This window comes from Rhinichthys klamathensis, unplaced genomic scaffold, assembly GCF_029890125.1.
Source record: "Rhinichthys klamathensis goyatoka isolate OS25496 unplaced genomic scaffold, OSU_Roscu_1.1 h1tg000242l_1, whole genome shotgun sequence".
Classification (NCBI taxonomy): Eukaryota; Metazoa; Chordata; class Actinopteri; order Cypriniformes; family Leuciscidae; genus Rhinichthys; species Rhinichthys klamathensis.
In genome coordinates this window covers 2,207,838-2,234,010 of record NW_026606764.1, presented here as the reverse complement: position 1 = coordinate 2,234,010, position 26,173 = coordinate 2,207,838, and the positions used below count along the sequence as shown (strand labels likewise).

Sequence of the window (26,173 nt, the reverse complement as noted above, 5' to 3'; positions counted from 1 at the left end):
TAAATTATTATACTATTATACTAATAGAAAGAGACCCAAAGAGAGACATGGAACTTGCATAGCTATGTGAAAACCCAGCTGTCAGAAAAAAAGAAAAAAAAATCGAATCGAATAAAATAAATAATAAAAAAGAAAATACTTTACATATTATTATTTATTTTTTGTTAATTTGTGTGTGTATGTGTGTGTGTGCCTATGTGTGTATATATATATATATAAAATATTTATTAAAAAAAACTTTTAATTGAATTAAAAATAAATATTTAATATAATAATTTAATAATTACTGTTAATTTTGTATACATATGGTGTATGTATATATATATATATACACACAGTATATATATATATACGCACACATTTAGATAATATTTTAGAGAATATAAATAAATAAATAAATAAATACATTTTTAGTATTATTAAATAAATTATTATTATTGTTACCTCCAATTTTAGTTAAGCTATATCTCTTGCATCACTTACGCAGTTTCTCGAGTATCTCCTCGTCGGTCATCTTCTTCTTCCTTGTCTTGTCAGCACTTTGCGGGGTGGAGGGTGTGGGGGTGTTAGTGGCGGTGGTGCTGGAGGGTGTCGGGGTGGGACTGCAGGCGTCAGAGGTCGCGTTGGCGATGGGCGATGTGGCGGCGTCTTTGGTGGAGAGCGGAGGAGGAAGAGGTTCAATGACGGAGCGTGTGTAGATCTGGGGGGTGCACAAATGTGTTGTATTATTAGCAGTGGATTATAGAAAATAAAATAGTAGTCCTGATCATTGACCACTAGAATAAACTGTATCAGATCACATGGGGCCCTAAATGAGCAATGGATGATTCACAAGGCATTCTGGGAAAGGACCGGGGCGCTGGTACCCACAGAGACAATAAAACACATATTCCAGCACAGCTCAGTCTAAAGTGACTCAAGTGAATATAATTCTCTCCTCAGACATTCACAAGCTGAATAAAACCGTCTACATTTCTGCTCACTGGAGCCTCGGGTCTTAATCTGTTCAAACCGAACCAGGATCAAGTTTCCTGCTCTTTTCTTAGAAGACTGCTTTACAACACAGGGGTTGGGCTTGTGTTCTTTAATTCATTTTAGAGACAAAAACACAGGGCACAAACAAGTGGTCTAAGAGCTGAAGTGTGCAGTCAGATGTTGACTCACCACACGGAAACAGGGTACCAGCAGCTTGACACTCATTTACATCACATAAACATTCTCAAAAAAAAAAAAAAATTTTTAATTAAATTATATTATACTAATAATAATATAATATATCATTTATTTTTATATATATAAAAAAAATTCTAAAAGTGCTGTACTTAGAGGCTTGTTTAGAGTATTGTTTTAGAGGCTGCACAAGCACATTTCGTTGTATGGTTCTACTGCACAATGACAATTAAAGTCTATTTCTATTTCTTAACTCTTTTTTTGTTTTGAGATTAAAAGTAGTGTGTGTTGTGTTTGTGACATGAACAGATGGAGATCAACTTTCTGAAAATCTCCATCTTCGCTACAACATTAAGACACATACAGTATGAGGTTAAATTTGTCTGAAAAGAGTAAAAAAAACTCAAACTATTAATATTAGTTTTCATTAACTGAAAAAAGCTACAATATAAATAAAATATATAAATATTAGTTTTAAAGTATACAGGATATACATTTATTATATAAAACTAAAACAGTAGAAATGTTGCCTTTGCAACTCATTAAAATGAAAATAAGTTGAGGTTGAAGTACTAAAATGACTCAAACTAAAACTGAAAAATATAAAATAAAGCTAAAAAAGTCATTTTTAAAAGAGAAAAAAACTAATAAAAACGTCAAAAGTACATAAACTAAAATTAAAATGAAAACTGCAAATATAAATAATACTAAAATAACACAGTTTCAAACATCCAAAATGAAGTGCTCATTTTGAGTATTTTTCGCTTGGAATGAATTGAATACATTTTTGAATAAATAAACAATCCAGAAACTTATTTGGACACAAGCATTACTGAATATTCTTCTGTTTTTCTCAGAGCCAACTTTGCTTTTCTGAGACATTTTTGCAACGACTCTAATCAATATATATCCTATGATTGATTTCCTTAAAATATTTTATTTTATGTTCATTTTGGCAACTTTTTAGCAAAGACTAGCCTATAGATAAGTTCAAAGTTATGATACATGCATATCAGTAAAAAGCAGCATCATGTGAATGTGTGCTTGAACACACTACAGGACATCATTCATCTCCTCTGGTTTAAAAGCTGACATAATGAGGGTGAAAACCCTTCGAATTGAGAGCTGACAGCTCACAAAACTACACACGAGTGCTGATGGAGCATCTTTAATCATCCAGGCGCCTAAAAGCCCAACAGGCTTGATCCCGTGATCTCCAGACAGATCAAGGGAATGTAATGAGGCTTCACTGCACCCCAGACGGCCCTCAGTCGCTCTCTCCATCAAACACACACGCTCCTGTCCTCAGTGCAGCTGTAATAAACCTCCAGTCACCTACACACCTCTCTGAAGACATACATATTTATTCGGTAATTACAGGTTAGCTTGAAGGCACATAGAGTCAGAGAACTCATTATTCCAGACTACAGACTTGACAGTCATGCAGCTACTCAGCCAACACCCACAACACAACACCTTCCATCTGTCTGTCTGGATATATCTGGACCAACCACGACAATCTACTAGCCTATCCACCTTGCAACTACTCAGAACACCTTAGAAAACACCCTTTAGCAACTATCCTATCCATCTATCTAGCAACCGCCTAGAAACCAACCACAAAAACCTACTAACCTACTCAAATTTAAACTAACAATGACAATATTTACTTTGCACAGTATTTATTAATCTTTGTTAATGTTAGTTAATAAAAACAGTTGTTCATTGTTTGTTCATGTTAGTTCACATTGCATTAACTAATGTTAACAAATACAACTTTTATGAATAATTTATTAGTAAATGCTGAAATGAACTAAGATTAACAAATGCTGTAGAAGTATTGTTCATTCTTAGTTAACTAATGAAAACTTATTGTAAAGCGTTACCTGTTTTACTTTACTATTGTTATTTTACTTAAACTTTTTTGGACAAAACATGTACTGAAGAAAATGGTATATGATTTACTTGGAATTTTCGATTGCTAGTAAATTTCACAAATAATTGCCTAGAAAAGTCTAGTAACACACCAAATGAAATGTGAAATTTTGAACAAACAAACACTGAAATTGTATTTTCTTGTGAAAAGTACACTGATAATCTACATTGACAACTTTGGCATGACAAACACTGCATTTTCAAGCACATTCAACTAAAAGTGATAAAGACAGTGAAAGAGAGACTAAATCAAATCAAGCAAAAAGCACTTTTTCCCATATCCCGTAAGCAAATACTCACAGATTTGGTGTGCTCGGGACGGGGTGCGATCGTGGGTGGGGGCGTGGCTTCATCCTCATCATCATCCTCGGAGACGGTGGCCACGGCAGGGGTCTCGGAAACGGTCTTGGAGTTCTGAAACAAGCCAAGCAGGAAGTGAGGTTGACCGACTGACATCACAATATGGCTGCAAAACAAACCCAACATGGCAACCACGAGAGCGGTGCTGCGTTATTCACCGCTGAGCTCCACAGGCCTCATCATTCCACCAGATACACCATAACCAGTGCATCCACTAAAAGTTTACTCTCCATCTTGCTCTGCAGCTAACCTGTTTCAGCAGCACTACTCAGTACTCACTACAACACTACTCAGCAGGAGAACTGCACAAAAAACATGCTGATTCACAGTGCAGAGAGAGAGAGAGAGAGAGAGAGAGAGAGAGAGAGAGAGAGAGAGAGAGAGAGAGAGAGAGAGAGAGAGAGAGAGAGAGAGAGAGAGAGAGAGAGAGAGAGAGAGAGAGAGAGAGAGAGAGAGAGAGAGAGAGATGAACCCGCTGGCATCGCCTGGAGTGGCTGGCATCAATTCTGTCCTTCTGTTGAGTGGGCAGCCCTTACGGGACTCTGTCACCTTGTTGTTCACTGCATCTCTCCTGTTTTAAACCCCCCATATCAGCTCTCAGTTCCTTCCTCTCTTTCGCGCTTCCCCATGGCAAACTTCCTTCTGTCCAGTCTTTTGTCAATCTGTCATGTGAGTGGAGAGGACATTTGTCCACATTCCCCTCCTGACCTCAAACTCCTCTCAGCATGTCACAAATAAAGCTGGAAAACACAGTCACAATGACTCACCACTGCGTTGGAAGAGCTGTAGTTATCCACACCTTTATCTGAAATTAAAAAGAGACGAATGAGCAATGAGAAAGAGCCATAGAAGTAATCTTTAGACAACATCGCACTGATACTGTTTTTGTTTTATAAACGATTCGGTGGCTGATGGCTGATTTAAAGCCATTGTATTATATCATAAAATGATAATATTTATTTGACACAGCAAAACACATTATGGAAATTGTGACACTGAATTGAATTAAGAATGGTTTTATGAAAGATTTACAAATCAATTCATTCTTCGGTCTGTCATGAATGAAGCCCAGTATTACAAACAAAAAAATCTATCAAAAAGACTAAAAAGATCAAATGTGATTATCCATTGACAAGATATTTGATAAATAACTAAATATGAAATTGTATTTCGTTTTATATACAAAGTACACATATCTATATAAACACTACACATAGGAATACATATAGGATATATTCATTGTATTTATTTACTCTCTATATATATATATATATACAAACACACACACATATATTATATATATTCATTCATACTCTATTTATATTATATACTGTATATATACAGTATCCTACTATATAATTATTCAATTAATATATATATAAAATACATATGTTCATACTGTTATAGCTGTAATATATGAAGTGTGTCACACCTGTAAAGCTCATGTATTTCTGGCTGTTGTTCGTTTCTTTAGAGTCGTAGAATTTAAGCACGTCTAGAACCGCCTGAGGATTCTTCTTCTGCTCCAGTTTGGTGATGTTGGACGTCTGGAGTAACCGTGCCCACTGCTCAGGCATGCCCTACATAGAGAGCCACAAAAAACAGTACTGAAAACTGTCTAAACCCTGTTAATCAATCATTATTAGAGTGACGATGAGGCTTTCAGAAGCACACTTGTGGCAAAAGCAAAGGCAAATTAGACAGACAGATAAATATGGTCACAGTACAGCTGTGTTCTGATCAGAATGAGGGTGTTAGTGGTGAAGGCGCGCAGCGTGTTATCTGACCACCGGCGTCAGTTTAAGGTCTAATGGACTGAAGTAATTTAAACGTCTCTGTTGGCGAGGCAGCGTGGTTCTGACCCACCGGCTCTCATTAGGCACACTGAACTCCTCTCTGTTGTACACAGGGGGAATGTACAGCTGATTTATGGTTTAGACAAAGAGCACAGCTCATTTAATATCTTATCAAACATAATAAACCAATTGTAAAGAGGAAGATAGACCTGGACCCAGAGGTTAATGCTGTGAGTTTATTCTCTCTACTTGAGAAGTCCAGTGTCAAATCGGTGGAATCGATCTTCAGCGAATTTTCTTTCCGTTTATCCTTTTTTCTTGCTTGCTTTGGCATTTTCTATTTATAATCAGGTGGAGTTTGTTCAGATTTTAGCCTCAATGTGCTATTTAAGAAGTTACTTTTATATTTAGCTAGAATTTGTCTTAATTTACCACTGAAACATGGATTATTTAACCTTTATAGTCAATGAAAAGTAAAAACTTTTGTTTAAAGTGTTTGGATTAAAACTATTTCATCTCAAACTATCCAGATATGTTACTATAACAGATTGTGTAATTATACAGAAATATATGCATGTGTAAAAATGCCATTATTGATTTTTTTTTCTACGTAGCAATTGTGTGCATTGTGCTGAAAAAGATTTTTTGCTCACACTTACAGTGAACTCTCCTGTGACTGCATCAAAGCCAACATGGATGGTGTGCTCAAAGTCCGACGGTAGAGAGATCTCTGGACGCTCCTTCTTCTTGTTGGCTGAGGGACAAATATAAGGGTGGAGACACAGTTGGGTGGGAGAAGAGAAAAACAGTTCATGGATATTTGAACGGAGATGATTCCAATTGTTTACTGTAAAAATACAACCCATCTTAATTAGACTTTGAACACATAAATACATTTTTATTTACTTTGATTATACTACATTTAAAATCCAAATAATCTTTACAGATCTATATTGGAAAAAGTTAAAAGCCCTGCAGAGTTTAGTTCCAACCCTGCTCCTGTGGTTTTCAAATAAGCCTAAAGGACTTGACTAGCTGGATCAGGTGCGATCAGTTAGGGTTGAAGCTAAATTGCAGGAACCCTTGGTTTAAACAATGTTTTTCATGCTTGCTCATAAACAATTTTTGCACATGAACCTGTTTACAAGTGTTAGACAGTTCAAATAACTTGAACCTGCCACAGTCCCGCTGCAGGAGGCATGAGGGACACAGATGTGCCCAGAGATATAAACTGCAATGTCCAAAATGTAAGACGCCTAAGACAGTGCAACAGGAAGAACGGCTCATCGTCCTTGCAGTGCCAAACCACGTGTAACCATATGTCCCCTCAGATATGTTCGGGAAACTGTAGGTGTTATTGTGGAAGAGTGAAGTAACATCTTACACCAATAACTGACAGATCTGTCTCAGTCTATGAGGATGAGATGCACTGTAGTGCTTAAATCAGCTGATGGCCACAACAGATACTGACTGCTATTTTTGATATTCACCCCCCTTTATTCAGGGACTCATTAATCCATTTTTGTTTACCAAACATCTGTGAAATTTGTTCAGTTTACATGTCAGTTGTTGAATTCTGAATGTTCATAATATCCACACATGTGAAGAAACTAAAAAACAGTTGAAAGTGAGAGGATGTTTATATATATATATATTTATGGCATGGGCTGAATCCGAAATCGCCCCCATACCCTCATTAAGGGGATTATTCGATGGGACATCCATTTGTGGTGGTGCACTCATTCAATCCCACATTGCACCGCAATAACGAGTGTACAGCCAATGTACACTCAAACGAATTCGCTCCCTCGTTTTCATTCACTTCTTCAAGTGAACTGTATTAGTGGACTAATGTAGGAATTGGGATTTAGGGGATTTATTGGGATAGGGATTTAGGGGGCAATTTCGGATTCAGCCATGGTCTGTCTGAATACTCGATTCTGATTGGCTGGAAGGTGTGCAATAAAACCGTTTAATGAACAAGTAGTTCCAGGTCACAATTACCGTACTATATTAAAGGGATAGTTCACCCAACAATGATTTATATATTATAGCCCATGATTTACTCACCCTGAAGCCATCCTAGGTGTATATGACATACTTCTTTCAGATGAATACAATCAGAGTTATTAAAAAATTTCCTGGCTCTTCCAAGCTTGATAATGAGAGTGAATGGCTGTTTGACTTTGGAAGTCCATTAAAGGGACAATGTGTACTTTTTAAAGTATTTTATTATCTAAAATCAATATTTTTATTCATAAATATGTCCTCAATGGTGTACAAATACCTCTGCCAATTATCGGACATGTAACCTTGTAAACGAAGAATTTATTATCTTTATGTATGGGACGGGTAGGTCCACAGAGGCTTCCATGTAGTTCCGCAATCTTGAAAAACTATTATAGCAGAGAGGGACAAAAAGTACTAGGCCAACGCATTTCCACAGTGCGTTTTCGTTCAGAGCCAGCGGAAAAGTAACTCAACGCAGCAGAAACGGAGGACCAGAGCAGTGAGAGGCGCTTGTCACTGCTCCGGCAAGTTTAAAAGGCTGCATTGCACTGTTATTTTTAATTGGCGAACCATACATAAAGTCCAAAATAGAACGTAAAAGGAAACATGACCGGAGATTACAAAAAACAATGTCGGGATAGCTTTTTCCAGGTGGAAAGAGCTAACGTTAATGCAGGAGAAAGATTTCAAAAGAGCCTGCTTTCTTCTCGACAGGTAAGTCAATGTTACAGTCTTAATTACAAGCTTTTTTCATTGCTTGGTTGTGTACTTTATTATATAGACAGTACAACATTTATAGTTAAAAGTTAAACAGGCTCTTTGATGAATGGCAGCTATGTAGAGAAGGCGCTAAAAACAAGGTTTGTAAGTTTACTTTTTGTATCCTAGAAATTCGATAAGAATATATTTTAATAGAGCATATGATTGTTCTTGCAACCTGTTCACCCGAAGGAAAACTCGACGGAGTGCTATTAGAAGACATCCTGTCATAACTCTTTTGGTACATAACGGCTACCGTAGATGCAACACGCATTTGAAAAAGCGAGGCGCTGGAGAGCACAATTCGTTAGAAATTCCTACACAATGTCCCTTTAAAGCGCATCTATTCATGATAAAAGTGCTCCACGCAGATCTGCGGGGGTCAATAAAGGCTTTCTGAAGTCAAGCAATGCGTTAGAGTAAGAAAAATATCCATAATTTAAACTTTGACTAAAATAACTAGGCAAGGCAAGGCAAGTTTATTTATATAGCACATTTCATACACAATGGTAATTCAAAGTGCTTTACAAAGGAGAAAATAAAATAATCAAAACAAATAAGAATAATTAAAACAGTTTAGACTAAAAAAATAAAATAAAGTACAGTAAAAACAGTCGGACGAACTAGCTTCTGGCAGACGGCCGTACGCATCGATTTACGGCGAAAGAGTAACCCTTGAACTTGACGCACATTTCGATTGTTCTTATTGTACATTTATTTATTAAATCTCCTTTTTAGTAAATATTTAACACTAGTCTGCCATTTTAGGCTCATTCGTTTTTTGGATCAGTGCTGATTTTCATAAAGACAATATTACAATATAAACACGGTCTGGCACAGTCTCAACGTAGCTATTGCGTTCTGCTCCAGTTCCTGTGTGTCGGATCTGAGCGGATGCTGCTAATGCCTATTAAACAACGGCTGGATCTCATCCTCATCTGCTCGATGCTGAAGCCAGGCAGGGTCTTTAATATTAATGATGTGGTAACGGCCTGGTAATTAACACAAAACAGGCTTCCTGAAACACGAGCCGCTCCGGACGCAGGAGTGCGAGAGTGAGACGAACGCTTGACACGGAGACATGAGTGGACGCATGTTATCAACTGAGAAAGTGTGAAAATCTGATGTCCCAAATTAAGGAGAAGTGACATAACAGATCTGTGTTCATAATTCTGAATAAATGAAACATCAAAGGTCAAAGGTTTATGGCCATAAAGTTGCTGTTTGCTAAACAGATGTCTAATAAACTGCTTGTTCTCATCGTGACCTTTGACCCTGAAGCTAAATCTGAATGATTGCCAATAGAAATTCCTCATTTAAATAATTATTTTTCTGAGCTGCCAAAAAGCCTGTTGAGGAAGATGATTTGTTTCCTTGTAGAAAACAATACTAGCTAGTGGCAATAATTGTCACTCACTCTTGTCTCCTCCTCCGGTGAGTATGGATCGGATGAAGCCTTCTTTTCTCCTCTTGTCCTCTGGGTTGGGGGGCAGAGGTTTGGAGCCGTGATTCAGAGGGCCTGAGTCTTTACTGGACGAGCCAATCATTGTGCTGGTGTTTCTCATGGGCGGAGCTGGCGGCTTGTCTTCTACTTCCCCATTGTCTGACATCTTCAGCTGTGGGCGTGGCAAAATCTGAAACAACCATTTAGAGCTAGAGTTAGTGAAAAGGGGAGCGGCCTAAGTAAATCAACAGCAGGGGTTGCTGGAATGAAACTGAAGACATAATTAGATTTACCAAATTACCACCAATCTTCTTTTAATAGTATTTAGTATTTAGAATAAACTAGGACACAGCAGGGGGGTGGGGGGGACAAGCTAAGACAGGAGGGAAACATCCACTGAAGCATCAGGGTTTCCACAAAAGTATTAAGCAGTTCAACTGATTTCAACATTTATAATAATAAGAAATATTTCTTGAGAAGCACATCAGCATATTAGAATGATTTCTGAAGGATCATGTGACACTGAAGACTGGAGTAATGTTGCTGAAAATCACAGGAAAAATGATAAATGATATGTTCAAATGTATTCGAATAGAAAAAAAATGGTTTAATTGTTATTTTAAATGGTAATGATATTTCACAATATTACTGTTTTACTGTATTTTAATCAAATAAATGCAGCCTTAGTGAGCCTAAGAGACTTGTTTAAAAAATGTCTGTGAGTATGCATGTATGTGTGTGTGTTTATTCAAATCACTAACCCTAATATGAGTAATATTAATAGTAATTCGTCCTATATAAAACACAACAAACTAAAGCATAAATGAATGTCATTGAGTTTTCGGTAACACATTAGTTTAGGGAACACTATTCAATATTAACTAGGCTGGTTACTTATTAGCTTGCATATTACTAGTCTAGCATATTGGTTGTTTATTAGTACTTATAAAGCACATATTAATGCCTTATTCTACATGACCATATTTTTGATCCCTAAATCTAACCCCACACCTAAATGTATCCACAACTACCAACTTAACTATCAATAAGCAGTAATTAGGAGTTTATTGAGGGAAAAACTCCTAGTTAATAGTGTATTTGTGTTCCCCAAACTAAAGTTTTACAGAGTTTTCATTTATGAATCTTTTCTGAAAGGAGCAAACAGTCCAAAAACAGCCCCATCTTTGCTGTAAAAAAACACACAACTCATTGCAGTGAATCTGACATTAGTCCTGACACCTCGACTCAAACCAGGGTTATGTAATATTGGACAGAGCATTATTTTTGGTTTGTGGCTAGTTAACATGAAATGCTTTTGGGAAGCTGACATGTCCTGCGGCCTTGACATGTTATTCTCCATTTATGATTTATTCTCCGTTTATTATTATCATGTATAGGTTTTACTTTTATGTGCTCACACAGAGACTACATGGAATATTTGTGCTTTTAAAAAATGCACAAATCAAGCTGAACATTGACAAAACAAACAATATTTATCTAAAACACATACACACTGCCAGCAGTAGTAGTAATATGATATGCGTTAATCAATGCCAACAGAGATATCTAGAGAGCACAATGCTAATATACACACACACAATACAATTTTATGACATCTTTTTAGATATTTTTTTTTTTTTTACAAAATGAACTGCTTTTACACAACATTTACTCAAAATGACCAAATATAAGTCTATCACTAACCACTAGTTAACAACAATAAAAAAGCTGAATCTGAATAGTCTGTAAAACTTCACCTCACCAAAAACCTCTCGGCATAACGACAAGGAATCCCACCAGTATTCCCATAAAAAAAAGCACCTTCAGATCCCGCTGGACGCTGAGAGAGTGTGTGAGAGAGACTGTGTGTGTGTGCCAGCTTTAAGAGGCTGTGCCTTCCCTGATCTGATGTCACAGGTGAACAAGAAAAACTATGAGTTTGATCTGTGACTGACTCGCCATGAATGGTGTAACATGATAGCAGAGATTGAGAAAAACAGACAGACAATACAAATAGGAAACTGTATTACCTGTAAACACACTTTAGCCACAAGCAACCAGACATCGAAAAGGCAGCAGGGCAAAAAAACACACAATAAAAAACAACACGGGTGTGTTAAAGTCACAGAAACACTAAACGCGTGCACACACAGCTGGTGAATGACTGTTTGAGCACAGGGTCCATGTGGACGTGTGAAACCCTTTACACTTTCACGTTTGCTTTTCTATCATGGTGGGGGACTTTCAATTGACCTCTATTGTTTATAGCTGAGCTAATGATATTTTATAGCCTAACCCTAAATCTAACCCTCACACAAATGTTTTTGCATGCCATTTTTATATTTTTGTGAAAACATTATTTATGTGTTTATTCAGCCATTTTCCACTTGGAGATTGTTAACTCGCCTATAGCTGATTCCAGGTTGAACTATCCTTGTGGAGACATTTAGACCTCACAATAGACACAATAGACCTGACCCACAAAACACACACACAGACAGACAAACAACGCCCATGTGGACTCACATTTCAGACAGCACTGTCACATTTAGCAGAGGCCTGTCATCACTGTGGTCTCTTTTATCTCTCTCACACAAACACACACACACACACACACACACACGCTTAGTTAAACTAAACACAGATTGGAGGTCTTAAAGTCTTTAAGTCTTAAAGTCAAATGTCTTAAAAACACTTGCACACATCTATTTAAAAATTAAAATAATTTAAAATTAAATTAATAAAAATAAATTAATAAACTTGAGAGACAGAGCAATAGCATGATGAAATTAATAATAAAATAATTTGATAACTAAATATATAAATAAAAAAAATTACATAGATAAATTGGTAAATTGGAGCTTGTAGCCTTGTGGGCAGCATGCCGACAAATAGCACAAATGCGTTTCCGGTGACCCGAGTTCGAGTCCCGGCTCATGGACCTTTCCCGATCCCTTCCCCCTCTCTCTCCCATTTCGCTTCCTGTCTATTCTATACTGTCATATCGCAATAAAGGCAAAAATGCCAAAAATACATATATACACAAATTTTAAAAAATTACAAATACATCAAAAAATTACATAGATAAATAGGTAAATAAATAGTGATACAAATAATAATAATAATAATATATGAATACAGAAAAAAATTATCTGAACAAACGTTGAAAATAACAAATAAAGTCACCGATATAAAGTTGCAATTATGAGAAACAAAGTTGCCATTACGAGATGTAGATCCACATAAAGTCACTATTTGCAATAAAAAAAACACAAGTGCACTAAAGTTTTAAAGACAAAGACCAGTGAAACAGCAGGAATGAGGAAGTGAGTAAGTCTCAGGGACTTTGGTCTGGTCTCTGGTAATTAAATTAACCTCAGTGCTGTTACACACACACACAAGCATCTAACAAACCTCAGGTGCATTTCATTCAAGTAAACAAAGGGCTTCATTCACAGTTGAACTTGAGTGTTCCCCTTCATTGTCTCAAAGAGAACATGCAAAAACCATGTTCTGAGGTATGAAACCCACCATAGGAAGATCCCAAACATATACTGTAAGAGGAAGATTCTAGTGCGTAACTGTGATTATTAGGTTGTCCACACTTAAATGACATGATAACACCAGATGATTTTCCTGAGCTGCTTTAGCGCGGCGTGACGTACTGACGAGACATCGAACATGTGGTTCGGCCTGTGCTTAGTCATGTGTTTGTCAAGTACCATTACTGATCGCTTATAGTATTTCACTTCTTCGTCCTCACCTGCTGCATTCAGCTCCCCTGATTTTCCTTCAAACATCAGCGGAATTACTTAAATTTCCATGTCTTTAGCTACAATCAATGGGTTCTGATTCAAAAAACATTTACTCAAAATCCCATTGATTTCAATTGAAATACTGACTGGAAACAGACTAAATGATGCTGATGCACAAATCCCACCTGCTTCAGCCTTAAAGCTGCAGTCTGTAAGTTTTGTGTTCAAAATTTACAAAAATTATAAAATGAGCGAGTACATCATGAATCCATTTTCCATGTTTTTGTCTCATCCTGAATCACTACAGTACACCTATAATAAATGTTTATATTCGGACTATTTTAGACTGGTTTGGGTCATACCACTGCGGAGTAGCCCAGTACCTCTGTGACTTGTCAGACACAAACAGGGAGAAGAAGCTCCGGCTACTATGTTCTTCCGCAAGACGCATGCAGTTCTGTTTACTTCTAGAGCGTCAAAAGTTACGGAAAGATGAGGTGGAATACCGTGGTACTTTACATATTCATGGTACTTCAAGGAACTTCTAAGACCAACATGGTGGTGTGGTGTTAATATGGTTCAAACTACAGATCTGTGATTCTCTTTGTATAAAAGGCTCCCGGCGAAAGAAGACTTCTATTGTGGAACTTTTATTTTGATAGTTATTTTAGAGTGCGATACCTGTTGCTTCCAGTAGGAGGCATTATTGTTATTGTTTTGCTGCCTGTTGCGTCAATATAGATTACGGAGAGAACGGTAGCTGCGCACCTATAAGTTTCTTCCTGCCTGTTATTTGGATGTTTGTTTGGCGTTTAGTGTTAAAAGTGTTATTAGTACATGACCATAAAGTAAGTTTTCTTTGATTTCTCGATGTTTTAAGTGTATTATTTAGCCTTGTGCATTTAAATGTGCATGCCCGGACATGTACCGATTCATGTGCGATCGTTTAACAGATAACGGTAAAGATTAACCGTTAAACACATTAAAGATGTGTAATGTGATTTCTGCTAAATACAGTCCAATGTGACAGTTTACGATGTATATGTCTGTAATATGTTAAATAATTATTCTGCAGAAGGATTATCCAGTATTATTTCCCTTTGATTATGCCAAATTGGGAATTTAGATTGTTTGTTTATGCATCTGTCATCTGTTAATCACATAAGTCATTTTGTGACCAAACCAATAGTTTTTCATTGTCTTCAATTGCATGTCCTGTCCATATTTTGAGCTTTAACTGTTATTTAGAGGTACTTTAGGTGATACTGAATATGTTAGTATTCTGTATTAAGGGACTGATTTATCTGTTAATGTACACCTTTATTCTTCTACTAATGTAATATGTTTTTTTGTTATTTTAGACTAATATTCAATACACTTTGGAAAGAAGCACCAGTCTCCTCATTCTTTGTGTCCTGACCGACACCCAGGGGTGTATACTGCTTACAAGTAGAACTAGAGCCTAGCATTATCCTTTCCTCTCCAACAAATTGGTCCTTCGAGCCGGATGCAGTGTTCATTCCTGGTACAATGGAGTCCGATGAGGAGATTGTTGGGGCAACCAGACCAAAACGCCGAACACGTCCACCAGTTCGACTCCAAGACTTTGAAGTGCAGTATGTAGGGGGCAGACCTGTAAGTGAACATGCTTTTTCACAACCCTGGGAGGTACACCTCTCCAGTCATCATGGGACCATCCTGATGACCTCTATGATGATGCTGCTTCTCGCACACGCCCTCGGTTCAGACCACTAAGCTTTAGTTATGCAGAGCGCAGCGAAAACCTACCTCAGTCATTCACATCAGTCCAGCAGAACCGTTACACCGAGCCTGAATTCTATAACGAGCTGCAAGCCATTCGTAGAGAAAATGTACAGCTGCTACAATCACACCAAGCCTTTCGCGCTGACCTGATGGAGTTGAAAGAAGTTCGTACTGAGTTCAAAGAACTGGTCAAAGTTGCCCAAACCCTTAGAGCAGACCTCAGCACAACTAAAAGCCATGATCGTCCTCTAGTGCGACCTGAACCCCAACTGTCATCCAGTCCTTCCTGTCGTGTAGGCCAGACAGAGCTGGCCACATCAGCTGATAATGAAGAGTGGCCTGAGCTTCCACCCTGGCCCGAGCCCGAGTCAGATCTGAGCAGAGGTATGGAGGCTTTAAAGTTAACGAAATCTGCCAAAGCTACATACCAACCAGAGGTACCAAATTATTCAACGGTCTCCCAGGCTCCCCTTGCATACCGCCATTCTCAGTATTGCTTTCAATATCCAGATGTGCTACCACCGCCTCCAACACCTGAAGATCTCAGAGTGTTATTATCCTCAGCTGCACAGACCTCGTATCGGAAACCCTCAAGTGCCCAAATTCCAGTTTCTTCTCCCCTACTTGGGTCCATACCAGCCCAGTCGAGGCATCAAGCACCTGGGGTCAAGGTAGAGTCAAGCATGCCACGTTTAACACACCCCTCGGAGTATGTGTATTGAGGGCCTACCCCTATTATCCCCAAGTTCAGCAGGCCAGATCCAAGCGAGTTTGCCAGACTTCGAATCACTTTGGAGAAACTGCTACCTCCAGATGGGACTGAACTCTTTAAATATCAAATACTTGTGGACCACTTGAAGTTGGATGAAGCTAAGCTGATTGTTGATGCTTTTTTGAACTCGCCTACCCCATTTACTGACACCATGGTGGCCCTCCATGAGAAGTTTGGTCAGCCCCACCAACTAGCTTTGAGGAAAATTGCCAGTGTCCTGGAAGCCCCTGATGTAAAGCGTGGGGATACAGTTGGATTCCATAAGTTTGCTCTTCAGGTACAGTCATTGGTGGGTTTGTTGAAGACTTTAGGACCTGAAGGTGACATTGAACTGAATTGTGGGTCACATGTCGCATGCCTTTTGAGCAGACTTCCTTCTACCTGGAGCTGTACCTACTTTACATAATCTCTCAAACTGGCTACGTTATGAAGCCTGGTGTCATGACTTTGATGTAGAGATTTCCTCCCGATAAGTTCAGGACCGACAGACTTCTAGACCTGTACAGAGTAAAAGGACTGTGGCCATTCTTCATGGGGTTGGAGTGGCTCAAAATGTAACTTCCCCAACCCCTCAGAAGTGTATGACTGCACCGACCAAGTCAGTCGAAGTAAAACGGTTCTGTCCCTTCTGTGATAGTACAGAGCATTATTTGAGTCAATGCAAACCATTCGCTAAACTTACTGCTGACCAGGCCAAAGACTGGATTTGAGGTAATAATCGTTGTTGGCGCTGTGCCAGGACTCATCGTGCTGCTCAGTGTGATCTGAAGAAGCCCTGTAACCTGTGTCAAGGCAAACACCTTCACCCTCTTCACAATGTAAATGTGAGATCCTCCCAAGATAATATAGTCAGTGCTGAGAAGAGTTGCCTTACCAGTTCCTCTCCAGACAGATTTTACCTGGACAAACCAGTTGTTGGGAGCCGTGTCATGCTCAAGGTAGTACCTGTACATATTCATTATGAAGACCGTACTTTAGACACTTTTGCGCTTTTGGATGACGGCTCTGAGAGAACCATTCTGCGCCCAACTGCTGCCAAAGCCCTGGGCATACAGGGTACACCTGAAGATCTCCCATTGCACACCGTGCGTCAAGACAATGAAGTTATTCATGGGTCATCTATATCATTTCAAGTATCCCCCACCCATAAGCCTCAAACCTGTCACAAGATTGAATATGCTTTCGCTGCAGATCGCCTCAATCGGTCACGGCAGTCTTATCCCCTGGATCAACTGCAGAGGAAGTGTAAATACTTACGCGGTGTTCCCATCCTGCCGGTGAAAGATGCTCAGCCTCTACTTCTGATTGAGTCAGATCAGCCACATCTCATTACACCAATAGAGCCTATCAGATTAGGTTCTCCAGGTGGACCTGCTGCTGTCCACAAACGCCTGGGATGGACCCTTCAGGGCCCCGCATCGTTCATGGGGCGGCCTGCATCCTCCCAACAATGCCTACTGACATCTGTCCTTCCACCACAAGATGAGCTTTTTAAAAATGTCCAAAAACTCTGGCAAATAGAAGCTGTTCCACACAGGGATGAGAAAGAGGTGACTCGCTCCAAACAAGATCAGGAGGCTTTAAAGGTACTTGAAACCAAGACCATCCACACAGAAGTGAATGGAATTCTTCGATTGGGGACGCCATTGCTCCGACAGAAGGATATGCCTCGATTGCAGGCCCCTAAGGAGTCAGTCATGCCAAATCTATGCAGTATCGAGAAGCGTTTGTTAAAGGATCCAGTGAAAGCAAAGACCTATAGTGCAGAGATGGAGAAGCTCATTCAGACAGGAGCTGTCCAGGAAGTAACTACGGAAACAGACTCTGACGAATGTTGGTATATACCATCACCTTGTCAGTCATAATGGGAAATCCGTTCTCATCAATATCATGGGCAAAGTCTCAACCAGTATCTGTTGCCTGGCCCAACCCTTGGAGCATCATTGCTAGGTGTACTCATCAGATTTAGAGAGCATCCAGCTGCAGTAAGTGGTGACATCAAGGCAATGTTCCATCAGGTCCGCCTCCTTCCTGAAGATCACCCCCTACTGCAGTTCCTTTGGCGTGATGTGCAAGTGGATGAGCCTCCTAAAGTCTTTGAATGGCAGGTATTACCCTTCGGCACTACATGTAGTCCATGCTGTGCCACTTATGCTCTGCAGCACCATGTGATCGCATCAGGTTCTCAGTGGAGAAATGTTTTTATGTGGACAACTGCCTTCAGAGTCTGTGTACCCCTGAGGCCGCCAGGCACTTGGTCGACCGACTGAGAGAGATGCTTTCCAAAGCTGGCTTTGAGATACGGCAATGGGCCAGCAATGTTCCCAGTGTTCTGAGTCACTTACCCCCAGAAGCTCAAGCTGAGAGCTTGGAACTTTGGTTGCCTCAAAACAATTCTGACCTACCAGAGTCAACCTTAGGCCTAAGCTGGAACTGGCAGACTGATACCCTGGCGTACAAGCACCGACCTGTTGTATATGAGACTCCCACCCTCAGGAATATCTATAAGGTCCTGGCCACTCAGTACGACCCTTTGGGACTTCTTTTGCCCTACACCACTCGAGCGAAGATCATTATTAGGCAGCTATGGAGTAAACAGCGGGGTTGGGACGACCCGAACCTACCACCTGAGCTCCTGCAGTCATGGCGTGTCTGGGAAAATGAACTTCAGTACCTACCAAACATCACTTTCCCTAGGACATATGTCCCTCCTGAGGTAAAGGATGGTGCAACGCATGAAGTCCACATATTTTCAGATGCTTCAGAGCAGGCATATGGAGCTGTGGCACACTTGAGGACAACTGACAAGAGAGGCCAAGTGTACCTGTCTTTTGTGGTGGCTCGATCCCGAGTGGGCCCCAAACGTTCTCTTTCAATTCCTCGATTGGAGCTTTGTGGAGCTCTTGTGGCCGCTCAGTTAGCTAGATTGCTCATGGCGTTATGTGGATTCCGCCAGCAATCCTGCAGACGACCTCACTAGAGGAAAACCTCTGAACGTCCTTACAGAGATGAACAGATGGTCTCATGGTCCTCCCTTCTTACTCCAGGATCCAGCTACCTGGCCATTATTGCCTAGCACAGACCTGAAAGATGACCACACAGAGCTACGGAAGTCTGTCTTCTGCGGCGCCACAGCAGTGTCACCCCAATCAAACATCCCGGATGTCTGGAACCACAATACTTGGCAGGAACTCATGGATGCCACTGCTAAGGAAATTCCAGTAAACCCTACTTCTGAATACTTTCCCGATGCAGAGGATTATCGTCAGGGTGAGATCCTTATTCTTAAGCGAGTTCAGCAGGAGTCTTTCCCCAATGATTATCAGCGTTTTGTTACTGGGAAAACAGTGTCCTCAGACAGTCGCCTTCTTACCTTAGCTCCTGAACTGGACAGATTCAATGGTTTAATCCGAGTGGGAGGTCAATTGAGGAGAGCGGAGTCCATTGAAGAGTCTACCTTACACCCCATTGTGTTGGTCTAACACTCTTCATTTAATAAAACACAACACCAGTTAAAATTAACAACTAAAACTCAATTAGCAATGTGTCTCAAATAAACTGGAATGTTACCCAGCCAGAATACCATGTGGACAGTGTCGTTATTGTTAACTACAACTAAAAATGATTTAAAATGTAATGGTTATGGTAAGGGGCGTGACATTTCCCAAACACGCTCGAAGCGGTTGACCAATCACAACACACTGGTCCAGCTGACCAATCAGAGCACATTGCACTTTTCAGAAGAAGGGGCTTCATAGAGACATGAACTAAACAGAGCGTTAAAGACAGACTGGAAAAAGAGGTGCTGCAACAATGTCAAATATGTGAAAAATAAGGTGTTAATGTAGGCGTCTAGTAGACCCCAAAAACTAAATCAAGGCATTAGGTTCTCTTTAATAATAAAACTATATAACTAATACTAAAATGACAATGCATGCGGAGGTCCTGACTCCTGACAGAGATCAGATGGGGTTTTCTTAGCACAAGTGAGATGAACAAAGACACATCATTCATCAGGATGAGAATAGCTCTGATCTCTCTAGAGGTGTGACGGAAGCACAGAGGCTTCTTCAGCTATTTAAATAGCCATTGTTATAAATGTAGGAATTCTGTGAATTTATGGATTGTCTTGTTAAGCAGGCGAGTTTGTACATGTAAGAAAAATTGAATTCTGGACAGGTTATAAGCGGGGTTACTGATTAGTCCTCGCACATGCTAATCAGTGTTATGGCATTCTTTCAAGTCACTGGACAGATTTTAGTAAATGTTTCCTGGAGTCATTTCTCTGACATGTGGTTAATTTGCCTCGGGCTGCGTGAAACAGCCTTTATGAGACCTGCAACGCAAGATTTTCATTACCTTTGTGAAGCCATGCAGAGACAGAACTGGCACACATGCGGTTTAATCTCGTGTTCAAGCTGGTGTTAAGAAAATTATACTAAACAGAGACACGTGAGAGAATGTGTATATGCACAAAATGTCTCTTCCTTAGAGTAAAATTGCATTGAAAGCATCTTAAAATATTCACAAGTCAGAAATACATCACAAAATCATATTTTGAATTACCTTTTATTTTTATATTTTCAGGTTTCCCTTTCATTTTAGTTTTTAAGTTTTAGTAATTTCAATGTGCTTTTGTCCAAAAAACAAAACAAATTGTGTGTGTGTGTGTGGGGGGGACAAAATTAATTAAAAAAAAATATTTTTTTTGTAATTTTAGTGTTTCAAGTTTAGGTTTTCATCTAATGTAAAAAATTTTGTTTCAGCTTTATTTTAATTAATAAAAAAGTTTTTTTTTTAAATGACTGAAAAAAATTGAAGAACATAATAGAATGCGTGTAGAGTTTGTAACCATAATTTCTGTCTGTACACAAGTTAAAGAAAATTTCATAGACATATTTCAGAAAACAAAGCCTCATACAAAAATCATGGCACTAATCTAGCAAAATTTCTGTAGTTAGTTCTCAAAAAAAAACGCATCAACCATATCTGTATCTTGTGCATGACAATGTAATATCTGTGACCAATTTGCATTTATAATTTTGAATGTATAGGCGTTCAGTCCGTGGCTGACTGCTTTTTTGCAGCTCTCTTCCAGTGAAGACATTGCATACAAATGAAATGAACCTGTCTCTCTCTCTCTCTCTCTCTCTCTCTCTCTCCTCCAGTGGATACATTTACAGTACACTCGTCTTTCTGTTAGACCTCGTTTGAACTTCTCTATGATGTCCAAACACTTTATGACACAGTGATGGGCTCACAGACATGACGGATTCGTTCATAACAAGACCACTGAGACCTGACTGCACATCAGTCTCTCTGAACGATCCATTCGACTCTGGACAGGGGAGAGACATACACAGTGGCCTTTTTAAGTCAACATGAAATCATTTTTGCTTTCCTAATAAATGTTCCTGGTCATAATATGCATGATTCATCACTAAACATTATTGTAAAGGAAATAAAATAATTTAATAAGTTTGTTTTCACAGTCTTTTATCAAAATGTGAAAACGTCTAAAATGACTTTTATGCTGATGTATTAGAATGTATTAAAAGTATTCAAATCCTCTTGGAAAGAGCAAGTTATACATTGTTTCCTGATAAATATTCATTTTCAATGTGCGCAAACACATTGAAAATGATAGTTCATGATGCCTCAATGCATTTACCATTCCAACTCAAAACTTAAACTATGTGATATTGGAACAGTTGAATATTCATAACTTTCTGAAAACGATGGCAGCGCCATCATGCACAGAATATATCACATGGGCGATCAAACTCTGCGTTCAGTGGCGTCAAACCACTAACAGTCTGTCGTTCCCTGGAGATCCAGCTTTAAAAAAAACACACGCTCACATCTCCCCAGGAGGACGCGCTCTTCCAGGGTTAAACTGGGTAGCAGGCTGCCCCGTCATCTTAAACGCGCACACACACACACACACACACACACACACGCCCTCCAGACAAAATACTTACATATTCTGATGTTCAAAGACGGATGATGTGAGAATGAGCAATGCATGTGTGTGTCTGTGTGTGTGCATAGCCTGGCATCTATTCAAACTAAGAGAGATGATCACAACAGTGCCAGCGGTCGGTCTCACAGGCGGAAAAACAGTGTCGTAGCTTTATGTACATGCTAATGATCTACACAGGGTGGGGTGCAGGCAGACACTTTTAGTGAATATTTTATCATATATTAAAAAAGCACAGCTCCTCAAAAATTTTCCCAAGGTACGAAGGAATATTGAACTCACAGATTTGAAGTTGAATTTGCTGGTAATTCTGATCAGGCAAACAGCACATTATGAACGTTCTGAAAACAACAAGAATCCACACAACAAATATTCACATTTGACCCACAAAACAAATGATAACTGGATTATTGTTCATTAGTTTACAACCTGGTTCTTAAAAATCACGTTGCGCCGCCGAGCATCAATATTTGTGATAATGTTTAAAGGCACACTATCCAAGAATTGTACCTTAATATAACAGCTTCAAAGTCATTTCGGTGGTAAACAAACTCATAGTAGGGCGAATCATCCTGGTAGTAAAGCTTGGGGGGGACGCCGCTGGAAAAACCAGCAATGCAAGTTTGAGAGGAGCGCCCCCGACAAATCTCGCGAGAATCACGACATGCTTTACGGCAACGACGTCACACACATCAACCACAACATGAAGCACGAAGACACTTGCGCGCATTTCAGACGTGATACCCGACGATGGAAAAAGCAAAGAAAACGCGGTCGGAAGAGACTAGGAAAAGGAAAAGAGAATGAGCCTCTCAACCCGTAAATAAATGCATCGATCCGCAAGTTTTGTTTGAGTTCTTTAATGGTCTAGTGGTAGATCTTTTGCCAAGCGTGTCAGAGGTTACAGGTTCTAAGTTTTTTCTCTCTCATCAAAACTGAATATGTTCATCAGTGGTTACAGTCTATATCAAGCAGGGACATGTTTTTTGAGCATTTTATTTTGTGATTTCACCGGAATGAATAGAGAGTCTCTGCAACTGGGATAGATTGAAGAGCGCGTCCGAGTGAAGACTGCGCGCGCGCCGCCACAAGAGACACTATGTATCCATGACACTGATAGCAGCGGACACGAGCGCTCAGCTTGAGTTCAAAAACACATTTTAGCGCTAGATCTCTTATTTAAAGGGGTCATATAATGCCATTTTTGTACAAGCTAATATGATTCTTTAGGGTCTAAATTAAAAGTTTGTAATATACTTTAAGGTCTAAATTAAAAGTTTGTAATATACTTTAATTAAAAATTCTCATTAGTATTGTAAGAAAACACTTATTTTACCTGGTCAAAAACAGCTCTGTTTTCAGCACGCCGTTTCAGTGCATATGACTTTAAATGATCATGAGCTTTGCTGACTCCGCCTCTCTGTTCTGTGTGTACACCAGAGCTCTGGCGTACACCATTTGTAACTCAATAACCATAACGCGTTGTTCAGTATAAACGTGGGATTATGAATTATATTGAGAACGTCATACTACATAGAAAACATGCCGTAATGTACCCTGAGTGTAAACCTTAGACTCATTCATTGTGAAGCGTGCAGCTAGCGATTTGCAAAGATTAACATATTAATATAAAGTTTAATAAAACGTTACACTCACTTCCGTTCTTCTGGAGATTCAGCAGGAACACGAATATCTGGTAGCAGCTACCGATCCATTTTTCATGAGCAGCAGCTTAGCAAATCCAGCTTTATACTGATCCTCGTCTATAAAGCAGTCTGGTGAGAAATGATTCGCGCAAACATGAACGCATTGACGTTGCTCGTGGGGAATATTCCCTTCGAAAACAAACACAGCCACTGCGTCTTCAGCGGTTCGGATTTAGGAACATTAAAATGACTGCTGTGTTCGTTATTACACCCAAGAACAGAACACCACAATCGCTTAGACGCCATTCTGCTCATAGACAGTGCTCCAGCATATCAACAATGACCGCGCCGGTCCGCGCAGACTATGATTGACAGCTCTCTCATGGAGCTGATCTCACCCGCGAGGGCGGGTCTGTGTTGAGACGCTCCTGTCAATCAACAATCGTGGGAGGGGCTTCCGAGCGTGTGACGTCACACGGTCGAACGGCTCGATTTGAGGCAGGGGAAAACATATAAGGAGATTAAAACAAAACCACTGGATGGATTTTTATCATTATATGATGGTTGTGTACAGACACTGCCAACACACATTTCAGTACAATCAACTTGTAAAAGTGCATGCACCATTATATGACCCCTTTAATGCAAAAAATGCACACTATGCAAGATTTGTACCTTAATATAACAGCTTCAAAGGGGTATCAGGCTGTGAGTGCAGAGACCAGTCTATGGCAGAGATGCTCTGCGTGAGTGGTATTTACGACAGTAACATTAAATACAAGTACTCCACAGCGACTCTAGGGGTCGCTGTTTGACAAAAACGAAATTCCTGCATAGTGTGCCTTTAAGCCCTTCCTGAGAAGTAAAGCTGGATCTTAACATCACATAGACACAAAATTTAAAAGAGGTGTTTAAAGTTTTAAATAGGATGATTTGTGTGAATATATTCCAAAATATATTTACATATATGACATGAAAATATCTGTTATGTCAAATAAATAAAAATAAAAACAAAAGGCTTTGGGGACATCTGGGGATGTGCACAATTTGAAAACAACTTCTAAATTAAGTAAATGTTGTTTGTTATTCGAACAAAATTAAATTTGGGGGTTTAGGTTCATGTTAATAGAACAAAGCTAGTTAAGCGTGTGTGTAGCGGAACTAAAGAGATCATCCAATATCTGGAGTCGTGATGCTGCCACGACCAGAGCCCAACTAGAGCAGATGGTACTGAAGAAACATGGCCAATTTACATAGAAATCAACAGACAGAGAATTAAATGACGCCCTACAACACAAGATTTCATCAGTGACCATAACAATACTCAAACTCAACATTTGTCAGACTGGTTCAAATTGGCTTAGCTTTTGGATTAGTCTTGGATACTTGGATTAGTGTTGGATAAACTTGAGCATAACATGCAAACACACAAATTAACAAGTGAACTGTCCGGACCATCAATTTGTACTGGTAGCATGGCAAACCTCATGGAGGATGGAGGGAGACTTCATCACGTCTGTCTCTCTCACACACAAACACATTTACTTTCCTTAAACGTATACGGTTTCAAAATAAAGCTAATTATAAATACCAAAGCCACTTGAAGGCAAGCCTGCAACCTTAGCCAAAAAAAGTGTAACACCTGCTTATGCTGCAGTACACAGGGAAGGAGACAAGGTCATTTCTTTTAATGGATGTCGATGGAGGAGAGGCTTCACTACGCTTTTGTGGGGAAATAGCTTATCATTTAATGAATCAAGAGCTCATTGCCTTATCTTCAATATGTTTGCACTTAAACATTAGTTCTGGATCTATCTATTTTTAGAGTTTACACTGAAGAACATGTTGTTTTATAAGAGAAGTCACAGACAATTGAGCGTCGCGACAGGTATGATTCAGTTTACGGCACTTCTCATTCATTTAGTATCCACAAACAGTGATTGACTGTCGCACAACTCTGAATGAAATTCAATGACGTCCAGGCTGTAATGTGATTAGTTATCAAGGCACATGTGATCCAAGTTAGCCATTACGCTTTCTCCAATGGTAGAGCCACGGACCCTTGTATCTCCAAAAAATAATGTCTCTGTAAATACTACAACCTAACCGTAACGTAAAACTTTCTGCATTTTAAGAATTGTTTAAAAGAAAAAAAATAACTTTTCATTTATTGTTTTTTCCCCCAAAAGGATTTTTTTTGGGTCAAATTTAGCTGACTTTGGGCAATAAATTTGTACTAAGTAGTTTCAGACAAACACAAATACAAGAAATGTAATCTAGATTATTGGTTCTCAGCTGGTTTTGGGCTTTAGGCACAGATTGGACATCAAGTGGAGACCGAACACAGTACCAAAATTGTTTAGCGTATAAAAATACTGTAAAATCAATACTTAAATGTAGGGATGGATGATTTGGGAAAAATCTAATTGAACATCATGGCAAAAACTCAAGTTTATTTTTAGGGATGCACAATTTGGTCAACGATTTTGTGATATCAACTCTCACATTCTTAAATGCCAGTGTAACTTGCTGTCAAATCCAGCAAACGCTTTGTATAAATGTTCCATCAGATGCTTTTAAAATAAATCTCACATTTCAATTCATGCATTTGAATACACCTAAAGCTGATTCCGTTTTTATGTGCTTTAGTCATAAAGAGAGATTGTACGGTTAAACATAGACATGCTATGTTTGGATTCCTCTACCCTGAGTCTCGCTGTAGTCTGACAAGGAAGAATTACCCATGAGTCACGGTATTGATCCGAGATCCAGAGCCCATCTT

The 26,173-nt window shown here is 39.2% G+C and overlaps 1 protein-coding gene across 4 annotated transcripts in view; it reads right to left on the bottom strand.

The window, feature by feature from the left end:
- pak1 (p21 protein (Cdc42/Rac)-activated kinase 1) overlaps positions 1 to 26,173 on the bottom strand; it is a 57,653-nt gene that overhangs the window by 15,089 nt on the left and 16,391 nt on the right. For 2 of the 4 annotated variants that reach the window (XM_056265903.1, XM_056265902.1), the window contains exons 2-7: positions 9,448 to 9,664; positions 5,921 to 6,015; positions 4,898 to 5,045; positions 4,233 to 4,270; positions 3,406 to 3,519; positions 484 to 700 (exon numbers count right to left, since the gene is read on the bottom strand). In XM_056265903.1, coding sequence (XP_056121878.1) covers positions 484 to 700; positions 3,406 to 3,519; positions 4,233 to 4,270; positions 4,898 to 5,045; positions 5,921 to 6,015; positions 9,448 to 9,640 — 805 coding nt within the window. In that variant the 5' untranslated portion in view covers positions 9,641 to 9,664. Of the gene's footprint in view, positions 1 to 483; positions 701 to 3,405; positions 3,520 to 4,232; positions 4,271 to 4,897; positions 5,046 to 5,920; positions 6,016 to 9,447; positions 9,665 to 11,231; positions 11,377 to 26,173 lie in introns of those variants that run through there. The other 2 variants (XM_056265904.1, XM_056265905.1) reach the window with 2 other exon arrangements.